This window comes from Urtica dioica, chromosome 3 (assembly GCF_054948205.1).
Source record: "Urtica dioica subsp. dioica isolate 48M chromosome 3, U.dioica_male_clone48M_v1_H2, whole genome shotgun sequence".
NCBI classification, from domain to species: domain Eukaryota; kingdom Viridiplantae; phylum Streptophyta; class Magnoliopsida; order Rosales; family Urticaceae; genus Urtica; species Urtica dioica.
Window position 1 is genome coordinate 6,106,627 of NC_142758.1, and position 11,412 is coordinate 6,118,038.

The 11,412-nt window shown below is 37.2% G+C and overlaps 1 protein-coding gene across 2 annotated transcripts; it reads right to left on the bottom strand.

The window, feature by feature from the left end:
* Positions 1-4,184: 4,184 nt before the first annotated feature.
* LOC149402235 (Ribosomal protein S12/S23 family protein) lies at positions 4,185-7,797 on the bottom strand. Of its 2 annotated transcripts, none has more exons than XM_089608185.1 (4): positions 7,634-7,797; positions 7,087-7,196; positions 5,428-5,877; positions 4,185-4,508 (listed from the first exon to the last, which is right to left on the bottom strand). In XM_089608185.1, the coding sequence occupies exons 1-3, from the start codon at positions 7,720-7,722 to the stop codon at positions 5,468-5,470; spliced, it is 609 nt and encodes a 202-aa protein (XP_089464311.1). In that variant the 5' UTR covers positions 7,723-7,797; the 3' UTR covers positions 4,185-4,508; positions 5,428-5,467. The 2 variants fall into 2 exon arrangements, with proteins under 2 accessions (XP_089464311.1, XP_089464310.1); XM_089608184.1 differs by having other exon boundaries at positions 7,087-7,205.
* Positions 7,798-11,412: the final 3,615 nt, after the last annotated feature.

Below are 11,412 nucleotides of genomic sequence, written 5' to 3' on the forward strand. Positions count from 1 at the left end.
GCAATATGTAAAGCTGCCTGATCATCACAATAAATCACAGCCTAATTCTTTGATTCCACCTGGAAATCCCGTAACAACTGCTGCATCCAGAGGACCTCACTTAAAGCTGCTGCTAACGCCCGATACTCCGCTTCTACAGAGTTCCGAGACAGAGTGGTCTGTTTCTTGGACTTCCATGCCCCCAACGAATCACCTACATAGACACAATAGCCAGTCACAGATTTTCTTGAATCTACACACGTCCCCCAACCAGCATCAGAGAAAGCCTTAATCTGAGTTAAGGAGTGAGAAGGAAAGAAAAGGCCAAGTCCTGGTGTAGACTTTAAGTAACGTAGCAGGTGGTTGGCGGCTTGTAAATGACAAGTCCTTGGAGCCTACACAAAACGGCTAAGACAATGCACAGCAAAGGTAATATCCGGACGAGTTATAGTAAGATACAAAAGTTTGCCTATAAGCCTTCGATATACTGTAGGGTCTTGGATAGGATCACCATCCTCCTGATTCAAAGTGACTCTTGGATTCATGGAAGTCTTAACCGGCTTAGATTCCAAAAAACCTGCAGTTTCAAGAATCTGTAAAGCATATTGACGTTGATTGACAACAATGCCTTCATGTGAACGTGTAATTTCCAAGCCAAGGAAGAACTTAAGATCTCCCAAATCTTTTAACCTGAAAACCTTACTTAAGAAACACTTAACTCCATCAATAACATCCTTAGTTGGACCAGCAACTATAATATCATCTACATATAATAAAATAACAACACACTGGTCTCCATAACCACGAGTATACATAGAGTAGTCGCTTTTAGATTGAGTGAAACCTGCTTGAATAACAGACTCAGTAAACTTCAAGTTCCATTGCCTTGATGCCTGCTTAAGACCATAAATTGATTTATGAAGCTTACAGACCATCTTAGCACTTGGATCCTTGACCTGAACAACATATCCCAATGGCAATTCAATGAAAACTTCTTCAAAAAGATCACCATTAAGAAAAGCATTACTAATGTCTAACTGTGAAAGAAACCAGTTGTGAGAAGATGCTAGACTAAGTAAAACTTTAACTGAAACTAATTTAGCAACCGGAGAAAAAGTGTCAAGAAAGCCAACTCCCTCCTTTTGATTGTAACCCTTGGCCACGAGACGTGCTTTTCTTCTAGCTAAAGTTCCATCAGAGTTTAGCTTATTTGTATACACCCATCTGCATCCAATAGCTGTTTTATATTGTGGAAGAGGCATAACAGTCTATGTATTGTTGTTGTGCATAGCTGCAATTTCATCTGACATGGCTGCTCGCCATTCACTATCTTTGACAACTATATGGTAGCATTGAGGTGCTGATTGCACTGAAACAGAAAGGACAAAATTTCTGAAAGCAGTAGACAAATTCTCATAATTAAGAACATGATCAAGGGTATGTTTTAGCATCTTGCAATGCGTACACAGTGGCCTCTCCTTGCCCTTAGGCTTCTTCTGATCATCACGGATCGTCATTGCCAAGGAGTTGGATTGATCTCCTGAGGAAAGAGAGTCGAGACCGATCGATCTTTGCGTTTCTTCTTGTGTTAGCATCGCATACACCTTGCTTATTGGAGGAATTGGCTCCATCAAGAGGATTTGTCCACGAGCATGAGTGTAGTTCTCATTGAGTCCCATGAGAAATTGCATAACGTACTCAGACTCGGCGAACTAGTGCAGCTTTGCCTTTCCTCCACATGTACATTCTGGCTTGAATTCGCAGAGGTCTTGGTAGATTGACTTGAGCTTCGTGAAGAAAACACCAATGGATTGATTTTCTTGCGCCAGATTGATGAACTCGCGTCTCAGCTGAAAGATCCTTGGTCCGTTGCTCTGCTGGAAGCGATCCTTCAAATCGTTCCAGATATCCATGGCAGTACCACCAAGAAGAAGGCTAGAGGCGATTTCTTTACTCACTGAATTCATAATCCAGGCAATAATGGTGCTGTTGTTCCTGCTCCATAACCGGAGGAGATCTGGATCCTCTGGTGGAGGTTTCTTGATAGAGCCATCGATGAATCCCATTTTGTTCTTAGCTTCAAGAACAATCATCATCGAGCGACTCCAAGGCATGTAGTTAGTTCCGTTGAGGACGTTTGAGACGAGACTACCTCCAGACGAATCAGAATGGTGAAGGTAAAAAGGCGAGAATTGATCCTCGATGTTAGACCTAGGTCTGGTGTTTCCAATGACTCCGGCGATCTGGTTCTCCATCGATGAAGCTTCAATTTCCATTGTTGTTGGTGAAGATTACTGATGCTTGAAAACGAGAATTGGAGAAGAAACAAGATTCGGAAAAAGGAGAAAAACGATCACACGATCTCAGGATTTGCGGAAAAAATGCTCTAATACCATATTGGATTCTGAGATCCAATGATCGAGAAAGAGAAAGGAATTTCAGGAAGTGAAAAGAATGAAATGAAAAGACTGAATTAATTCATCGATTGAGGAATTGAAATTCCTTTTATACACAGAGTACTGGAAAAGAAAAAAGAAAAAGAATTAGTCACAATAACGACGACAAGTCGTTTTTTATCTAACTAAAAACAAACGACAATAAAAACTAATAATCTGAATAACTCCTCCAATACTTTTCGTCTTGGTTTTCTTTTCTGAGCTAAAATAGCTTCTATACAGTGCTGTGTGGCGATTTAACTTTTCTTATCATTCAAATGCCTGCATTTTAACAACAGAATATTAGGAAAATTGACACCAACATACACACATTTGTCAAAGTGCAACAAACAAAACGAGTGGATAATCTATATGCTCGGAAACTTTGGAAAGTTGTTGTTGAAGTGAAGCTGAAATATCTAAGCGTGTTTATAATTGAACGGTTAGCACTGTCGTATTTGAAACTACAACTATATCCAAATTTGAGAAATTATATAGAAATGTGTGAAAATCACTCAATTTAGATTTAATTTCTATTTGCAAAACTTAAAATATTTTTTTTCTTAATTATGCACTTATCAAATTATCCTTAAAAACTTAAAAAACTATTTCATCACACATTACTTCCCACAAAATTTCATTAAAAAATATTGACCTATTATTACACAAAGTATTTAAAAGGAAATTTCGTAAATTGATGCTAAAATTGCAATACCTTTCTCTTTTTTTAGTAGGGGCACTATTGGCCAAGATTACATGATATATTAGCAGTGCAAAGCGCAGGTGGCACTATCGGGCAAGATTACATAGTAGGTGACACTATTGGCCAAGATTACATACTTTTTAGAATAAATCCTAGGGGGCATGCATTTCTGCATCCCATGGGGGCATGAACTCATGACATTTCCGTCGAGGTGTGTGTGGGATTACCGCTAGACCAAGCTAGCTACCACTGCAATACATTTCTTTGTCTTTGGATTGAGCTGCTAACTTTTTCTATATCAATTACTAAATCTAGTGATCGGTGTGACACATATTGGAATGAATGACTTCCTAACACTGGTACATCTCTCACGCAAAGAATAACTTTCGTATGCCTTGGAAACGGAAAAAAAAATTCCGACTCACTTACGGAAGTGGCAGTGACGGAAGGTGGGCAGTGGCAGGGAATTCGCTTCCATTAGACCGTTACAAAATTTTGGACATTGACTGATAATTCTTTTATTTACACTTTTAGCCCATTTTTACACATTCACTATAAATAGACCTCATTGTAATTCACTTTTCACAACTCACATTTCAGTTCTACAACATTACTCTACAATATTGTCTACAAATTGGTATATAGTTATTATCTAAAAAAAAATTATAATTCTGATATAAACTTTCAAAACATGATCATTAATGAAATGTAGCCTTATTGTAATGTTTTACTGATTATCTTGTTATAATGTTTTTACTTTTTTTTTAAGTTATTGATAAAGATGAAACTAATTTTACATATTAATACCTTCTTTTAAAATTTTAACAGTTTAATCCCTTTCATTTATCATTTAAATTTGATTTTTATTTATTTTTAATTATTTACTGAAAATTGACGGAAATGCTAATTTTCATTAAGCTTAACGAAAATTCCAATTCTGTTAAGCAATGGAAGACACAAAATTGCCTAACGGAAATACCACTTCCAATAAGAAATGGAATAAAAAATTAAAGGCACTTTATTGAAAATGGAATTTCAATTTCCTGCCAGGATGAAATTCAGTATCATGAAGTGAATGAAATGAATATGGCAATATTCTGCCATAGGCACGAAATTACTTTTTTTAGTTGCACATCAAAAAGGAAACCTTGAATGCCCTCAACAATGTGTGAACCAAAAAGGAGTGGCAAAAGTCGAGAGACCATGTGAAAGGCTAAAACTACAACTTCAAATAACTTATTTTGGGGATCAGTAAAAAAAAAAAAATTAACTTATTACAGTTCCGAATCCATAAAAGCTCAACCTCCTGAAGGATATATTATCCCATTGCTTTCCCCAGAGTATATTGTAACACCTTCAAAATCGACGGATCCATAAGCCTTCCCTAATACCTGCGTCGCCAAATCAATTACACTAACAGTAAGAATTTAAAGAAAATGGCACCTGATAATGTTGAGTACTTGAGACTCTTACTTTTTTTTTTTTTTTCGATCTTAGTAATTTTCTTGCTCCCAATAATAGAAAATACAAAAGTACCCAACAATCTACAAGTTTGATTGCATCCTATCCAACTAGTTTTCTTTTAATATATGTTATATAATCTAGCAGATGAACAATTTCGTCTCTATGGTATTTTTTTCATCTTCAGCTGTCATGGAAAGAGTACATAGATGTTTTGTTCCCCTCTAATGGTGGGATGATTAAGAATTGGGCACTAGAACCCCAAGTCTACTTTTTTTAGGTTATATGGAGTATATATCTGTTATTCATACAAGTACAAGATCCTAAAAGGCTGTTCTTTCCAAATTTGAGGATCGGTAAAAGTATATACCTACATCAAGTTAGAAAGAAGAATAACTCTAGTATTTAAATAATGACAAACTACAATGCAGATTGATAACTAGTTGACCATATATTGACCCCTCAAAATAATAATAACCGCAAGCTGAGATATTTCTACGTAGAAAGCAATATACTTGTTTTATAAATTAGTCTGACAGTATAGGGGTTTGTCTAGTGATAAGGGCGATTCTTGGGACCTTATAAGTCCCCGGTTCAATTCCTCTGGACCCAACTATTCGGGACCACTAGGGTAGTCTCGCGGTCCATAATGCCAGGGTCTCGTGGATTTTAGTCGGGTCTAATCCGGACACCACGGTATTTAAAAAAAAAAAAAATAGGGCTCCATAAGCTTATCGACTCTTACTGTAGAAAGGTGATCTTATCCGAGTTATGCAGGTCTTTATCTTATGGATATTCAGATTTTTTAATTTTATCAATGACACCGTTACAATGTAGACAGGTTGTTACCTTTTGTAGAAGGCTCCGTAAGAAGAGGAGCAATTGCGATTCATGTTGATTTCGGTTTCTTCGCGCCATATTTTGATCTGCTGCTTTTTCGATTGGCAACTCCTAGTAAATCCTTTACTCCGCGGATGCAATGGAATTTCAGACCGGGCAAATCCTTAACCCTACCTCCTCTTACCAAGACGATGGAATGTTCCTGCAAATTATGGCCTTCGCCCGGAATGTACGCCAGAATCTCTTTTTGATTACTCAACCTTACTTTGGCTATCTTACGAAGAGCTGAGTTAGGTTTTTTGGGTGTCATCGTTGACACACGTAGACAGACTCCTTGTTTTTGAGGAGCATTACCCAAAGCTTTGGTCCTCTCACGACGCTTTTTCGGTTTTCTACCATTCCGTATCAATTGCCTTATGGTGGCAAATGCTCTACTCTCCCAGTCGCTACGAGCCACACCTGTAAGATTTAATGATTGATCATATTCAAATTCAAACCTCAAATTCAATTAAATGTGATTATAATTCTTTCACATAAAAACTTGTTCTGAGACAAGCAACATGGCATGCAAAAAAACATTTCCATCTCCACATCGAACAAAAAGATATATGTTTCCAGCTAATGGACTTAGTCAACTCGCAACATTTCCTGTTAGAGAATTTGAATAGACACTACATAGTTGAAAAGATCATTATTCTGATTTCAAACCTAAATTCTCCACTCAACATACTTATTTTTCTTGCAAATTATGCACTTTTTCTATTTTTACTTCGACGAGGAACCCATCTCCTCATTGTGGGTGGTGCCTACCACTCAGCTATCCTCTAACAAGTTTTCAATAGTATAATTGCATAAAAAAAAAATAGCTACCTTTTCTGGGAGGGATATCCTGGAATACAAAAGTTTGAGATTGCATGTAGTAGCGGACTAAATAGGACAGGTCAAAGAGTGGCAATGTTTTTTTAAACAGCATCCCCTACCCATTATTTTATATTATATATATATATATATATATAATATTAATTATTTAGTAGAATTAACGATGTGCAGTAAAATGCAATCAAAGAGAAAGGCAAGTGCTTCTTTCACAAGTATGCACAAGCAAATGGCAACATAGAAACATCAACGCTCTTATGAAGTAAGCAAGCGATGCAATCTAGAAAAAGATAATGTAGTAAACAAACAAATCATATTACATAAAAAGCAGAGTTTACTTGAATGCTTATACTAAGAAGAGTTCAATGGCTCGAGCACTTGTGAGTTGATATTGACGAAATGATGAATACAAGAAGAAGAAAAAAAAACAACCTACATAAGAATACTGCTTAGCATCAACGAATTTCAAATAATCACTAACACACCTATTGCCTAATGCAATACAATACAATATATACAAAACTATACACAGCCTTGAATTTACGGTTGAGGAAAAAAAGAATCTGCACCACAGATAATTGACCTTGTCCGTGCTCTGGTCAGTCTTATCAACCAACTTAATATCTAATAAGATCCTAGTCAGTTTATTCACATGAGCTAAGTCAATCAAGTCTAACAATAAAAGCAACCAGGGAGGGAAAGAAAAAAATATATTCTCATCGTTTTGATACATATACATCGAGGATGAGATATAGTCAACCAGAAAATCTTGACAAGTATGTAAGAAGATACCATGAGACGGCTTGCAAAGAGCACTTAAGTTGATCCCGAGGTTAGACGTTAAGCTCGACGCAGCCCTGACATTGGCCCCTTTATGATAAAATTGTAAGCACCCGAATTCCCTGGAATTCCTACACTTATAACCATGCGATGGTACAATAATGTATGAATACCAGAACGGAGATAACAAAACACCATAAAAATTATAAATAGCTACACACAATAGCAGACCAGTGCTAAAAATTGGTTTAGGGTCAAGACTAGGACTCCGTGCGAGTTTACAAGATTAGATTTATGAACGCAACACTCAAGGTTAAAATCATTTGACCAAAAGAAGTCGGAAATTCGATAGCTAAGCACGCATATGGATATGAAACGAACGACGACCGAATTTATACTTCGCTAAATATATAAATTGAATCTAATAAGCAATAGAGCAGCGAAAATGCTCGACGAAAAGCAATGGAAACGAATGAGAAACACGGAAGTAAAATAATATAGAGCTTGAACCCTAATCGAAGGGAAAGATTGAGAGGAGATAGTGTGGAAATGGTCGGACCTCGTGCGCAAAAGAGTGGGAAGAGGAATTTCCGGCAACTTTCCGGTGAGCATGCGAACCAGAGAGCCGGCGTAGGAGCGCCACGCCATTGTATGTTATAGGAAGGAGCTTGAGGAATGAGATTGAGATTTGTGAGAGGGCTTTTCGCCAGGGTTTTTGAAGCTTTTTTTTTATGCCCAATTATAAAAGAGAATTTCATATTGTAACCATAAAAAAAAAAAAAATAAATAAATAAATCAATTGGGAGACTGAACTCCCTATCCTAAAAAAAATATTTAAAATTAAACTTTTTGAAGTTTTTTTTGACAAAAATCATGATATTTTTATTTTCATTTTTCCACTTCTCTCTCACTCCAAATCTCAGTTTCTCTAAAAATGTGGATTTTATAGATTAAATTTCAAGAGAATGGATAAGCTAACTTTATTTATTTCGAATCAGTTTAGATTAGGTTAGATTGCTATTTTGACTCAGAGTTAGATTCAACGTTAAAAATTTAAATTTTTTATAAATATTTTCGATGAGGTCTTCAATTTGCCATTTCAACTGTCTATATAGTCGGATGTCAAGTGACAATGATTTTTGTGGAATACACATTACTTTGTCATATCACGATGCGTGTTGGCTTTCATTGGAGCGGGATCGTTGAATTTTTCACGCCTCAGTGTGAGGATCGTTTCAGGCCACATGTTGAGCAGTGTGTAGCTTGCATAATTGCGAAACTTGTCTGGTAGTTGAGGCCTTTGTCCCACGGGTGTGCGAGAGTTGTCATCAGGTTTTGCTCTTTTTCTTCGCAAGTCGCGGTTGCCAGAGTCTTCCTCCTCTCTACGACGGTTGTCGTGAGATTTTTGGCTTTGAATGAAGTCTTCTAGGGATATGTATTTTATGCACGAGTCAAGAGCTCAACCATTGTTCGTGCCTCTCGCTTGACGAGAAGGCTGAGGAAGTCCCCCATTTGAAGCCCCTCGAGGATAGCTGTGATGGCGTCTCCGTCCTCGAACTGGTCTACCTAGTTAGATTCTTCTGTGAATATAACCAAGTATCCACAGTGGGGTTCTCATTTTCTTTGCTTAAGAGATCGCAAGTGAGCTTTCCCAAGCATTTTCTCGCGGGAGCCGCTGAAGCGAGTGAGGAAAGATCGCTGCATCCCATCAAACGAGTCAATCGACCCTGGCCTCAGGTTTTCAAACCATTTGAATGGGAGCCCGCCTAACGTGAGTATTATAGTATTATCTTTTATATTGAGATTTATATATATCATGTCACAAATGTATATGTGTATGTATTTATTATCACATGATTCACTATTATTATCATTTACTAACTTTAAATTTTCAGTGTATAATAATTTTAATTTTACTAGCTTAAATATCACTATCATTATCTTTTACTAAATTTAAAATTTAGAATATAATAAATTGCTTTTGACCCGCGATAACACGTGAGGCATTTAACTCGTTATATTCTACTCTACATTAAAGTGAAGCCTTCAAATTATTGTAGCGTCTACAACATTTATTGGGCCCACTACCTTTATTTTCATTGCATTTTTTATAATACTGATTTATTATTATGTATTCATTTTAGAGAAAATGGCGGCAAAATTATCAATTGTTTTTGTCTTCATACAGTTTGCTACCTAATCTTTTTTTTTCATCGGCGAAAATACCAATTGTTTAATTTTGGTGTCTCTGTTACTACCGATTTTAAATGAACGGTCTGGATTGATTTTTAAAATAAAAAGCCCTTTAAATATATTTATTATTCAGATTGTTTATTTGATTCATTTTTAGAAATGAATATAATGAAATATTTTATTAAATAACATAATTAAAAACGAGTTATATGGCATAAAAAAGAGTTATATCGAGAACCCTAAATTCCTAAATCAGAAATTCTCAAAATCGAAATCTATTATCGAAGCATAATGGCTGAAGAGCGTGGAAGTGATGGCAAAGACGATTTCGAACTGGGTGAAGAAGAGTACGACGATAACGGAGAACACGAGGTCGACCTTCAGAAGAAGACTCACCCTCAACAGTCATGGGCCGCTGTGAACGAAGTCTATAACGTCGGCAACGATCGCCAACAAGACTCGGATGGGTCATGGGAGGAAAGCGATTTGGATAGTTTGTGCAACGACGACGTCGTCCATAACCGGAGGGGGAGGAGCAAAAACGAGTTCAATCCACAGTCAAGGTTTGAGAATTTCAAGTTCAAAATCGGAATGGAATTTCCAACCATGACTCATCTGAGGAATGTTCTGAAAGAAGTATTTATTCAAAACGATAGAGATTTTAAGTATGTATTCAATGATAGTCAAAGAGTGCGAGCATAATGTAAAGGCAAAGGGTGTAGGCGGGTTTTATACGCCAGGGTAAAAAATATTGATTACAAAACGGGTAGGATTAATACTCTAATGGACGAGCACGATTGTGGCATAGTTTTTTATAACACTCGCGTGACAAGCCAGTGGTTAGGAACACATTTCTTGGAGCAATTTTGGCTAAGCCCGAACATGGACTACATAAGCTTCAAGAGTATGGTGTGTGCACAGAAATTCAGCAACGTGTCCAGTACCATGTTTTATAGAGCAAAGAAGATTGCAAGAGACGCGTTAGAGGGGTCGATGAAGGATCTATTAGGAATTCTTGCCCACGAGAGATAATGAATCATAAATGATTACTAAATAGAATAATGGTTTACTTTATTAGCATCATATGATTAGTGGGTTGAGTTCTGAATATCATAATCAATAGCAACTATCATCCGTAGCCTCCGTATTAAAGTGAGTCACGTGTTGGGCACCTGAGTTCGGGCGGTGAGCTAAAACATGGTCGATGACTGATACATGTCTGGATAGCTGTATCTAAAGTCATATATGCGGAACACTAGTGAAGGTTGATCACGACGTGCGAGCATTCTGCACTTGTGGTAAGTGCACGACCCAGACAGACTTCGGTTGTAGATGTGTCATTTAAGTACCGTTATAACACACTAACCGGGGTCGCTATGATGGTCACGGTGAGATTTGTTCTAAATCCTGAAGTGATCATGGAAACTGGATCATGTTACTGCGCTTTTTGACTCATTCACTAAAAGCCCTACTATCATGCTAATCACAGCTTATGTCTTGGGAGTTTTGGAGCATGATTTGAGTGGAAAGTGTTTGACATATACGAAATCCAGCCTTCTCGGAAGAAGATCAATGTTCACTCACCTAAGGGTTGATTCCAGAATCGATAGATTGCCGACACTTTCGAAGTCCGTACTTCGAAAGAATCTTTCGCTGCGGAAGCAACAGTGCTTAGGGTATATAAGTATCAATAAATGTATAATGGATTAATTCACCTTTCTCGATACGGGTTGGACCTGGAGGATCTTGATCACGTGCTGACTAGATCAGTGGATACTCATCATGACGAGTAAATATAATTCTAGTATAAAAGAGAGTTCGGTCTTGGCGTACTTGTTGGAATTGATCTAGGGTTTAAGAAAAAGATTAAACGCTTCGGGAAGCGGCAGAATTTTAAAAAATTTCTTTTCAAGTAAAAACAGTTTTTACTAACCTAGACAAAGAAGCAAGTACATGTAATTAAAAATCAATATGAGCTAAGAGTTTACTAACCTTTCTTGAAGCTTGAACCTTGAAGAAGCTTTTGGAAAGTTTGCAACGCTCGTCCCCCCTCGCAGCACGTCTCTCTTTCTTTCCTCGGCACCTCGAGCAACCACGAAAGTTTCTATCACTAAATCACTCGAAAAGAAGGAATCAGTGAGTGGG

Bases quoted from the DNA above. Each gene is read 5' to 3' on its own strand.
- LOC149402235 (XM_089608184.1), bottom strand. From the start codon at position 7,722: ATGGCGTGGCGCTCCTACGCCGGCTCTCTGGTTCGCATGCTCACCGGA. The intron at 7,206-7,633 runs GTCCGACCATTT...TTATAAGTGTAG, and splicing joins CCCACTCTTTTGCGCACGAG to GAATTCCAGGGAATTCGGGT. The intron at 5,878-7,086 runs GTATCTTCTTAC...TAAATCTTACAG, and splicing joins TCTTTGCAAGCCGTCTCATG to GTGTGGCTCGTAGCGACTGG.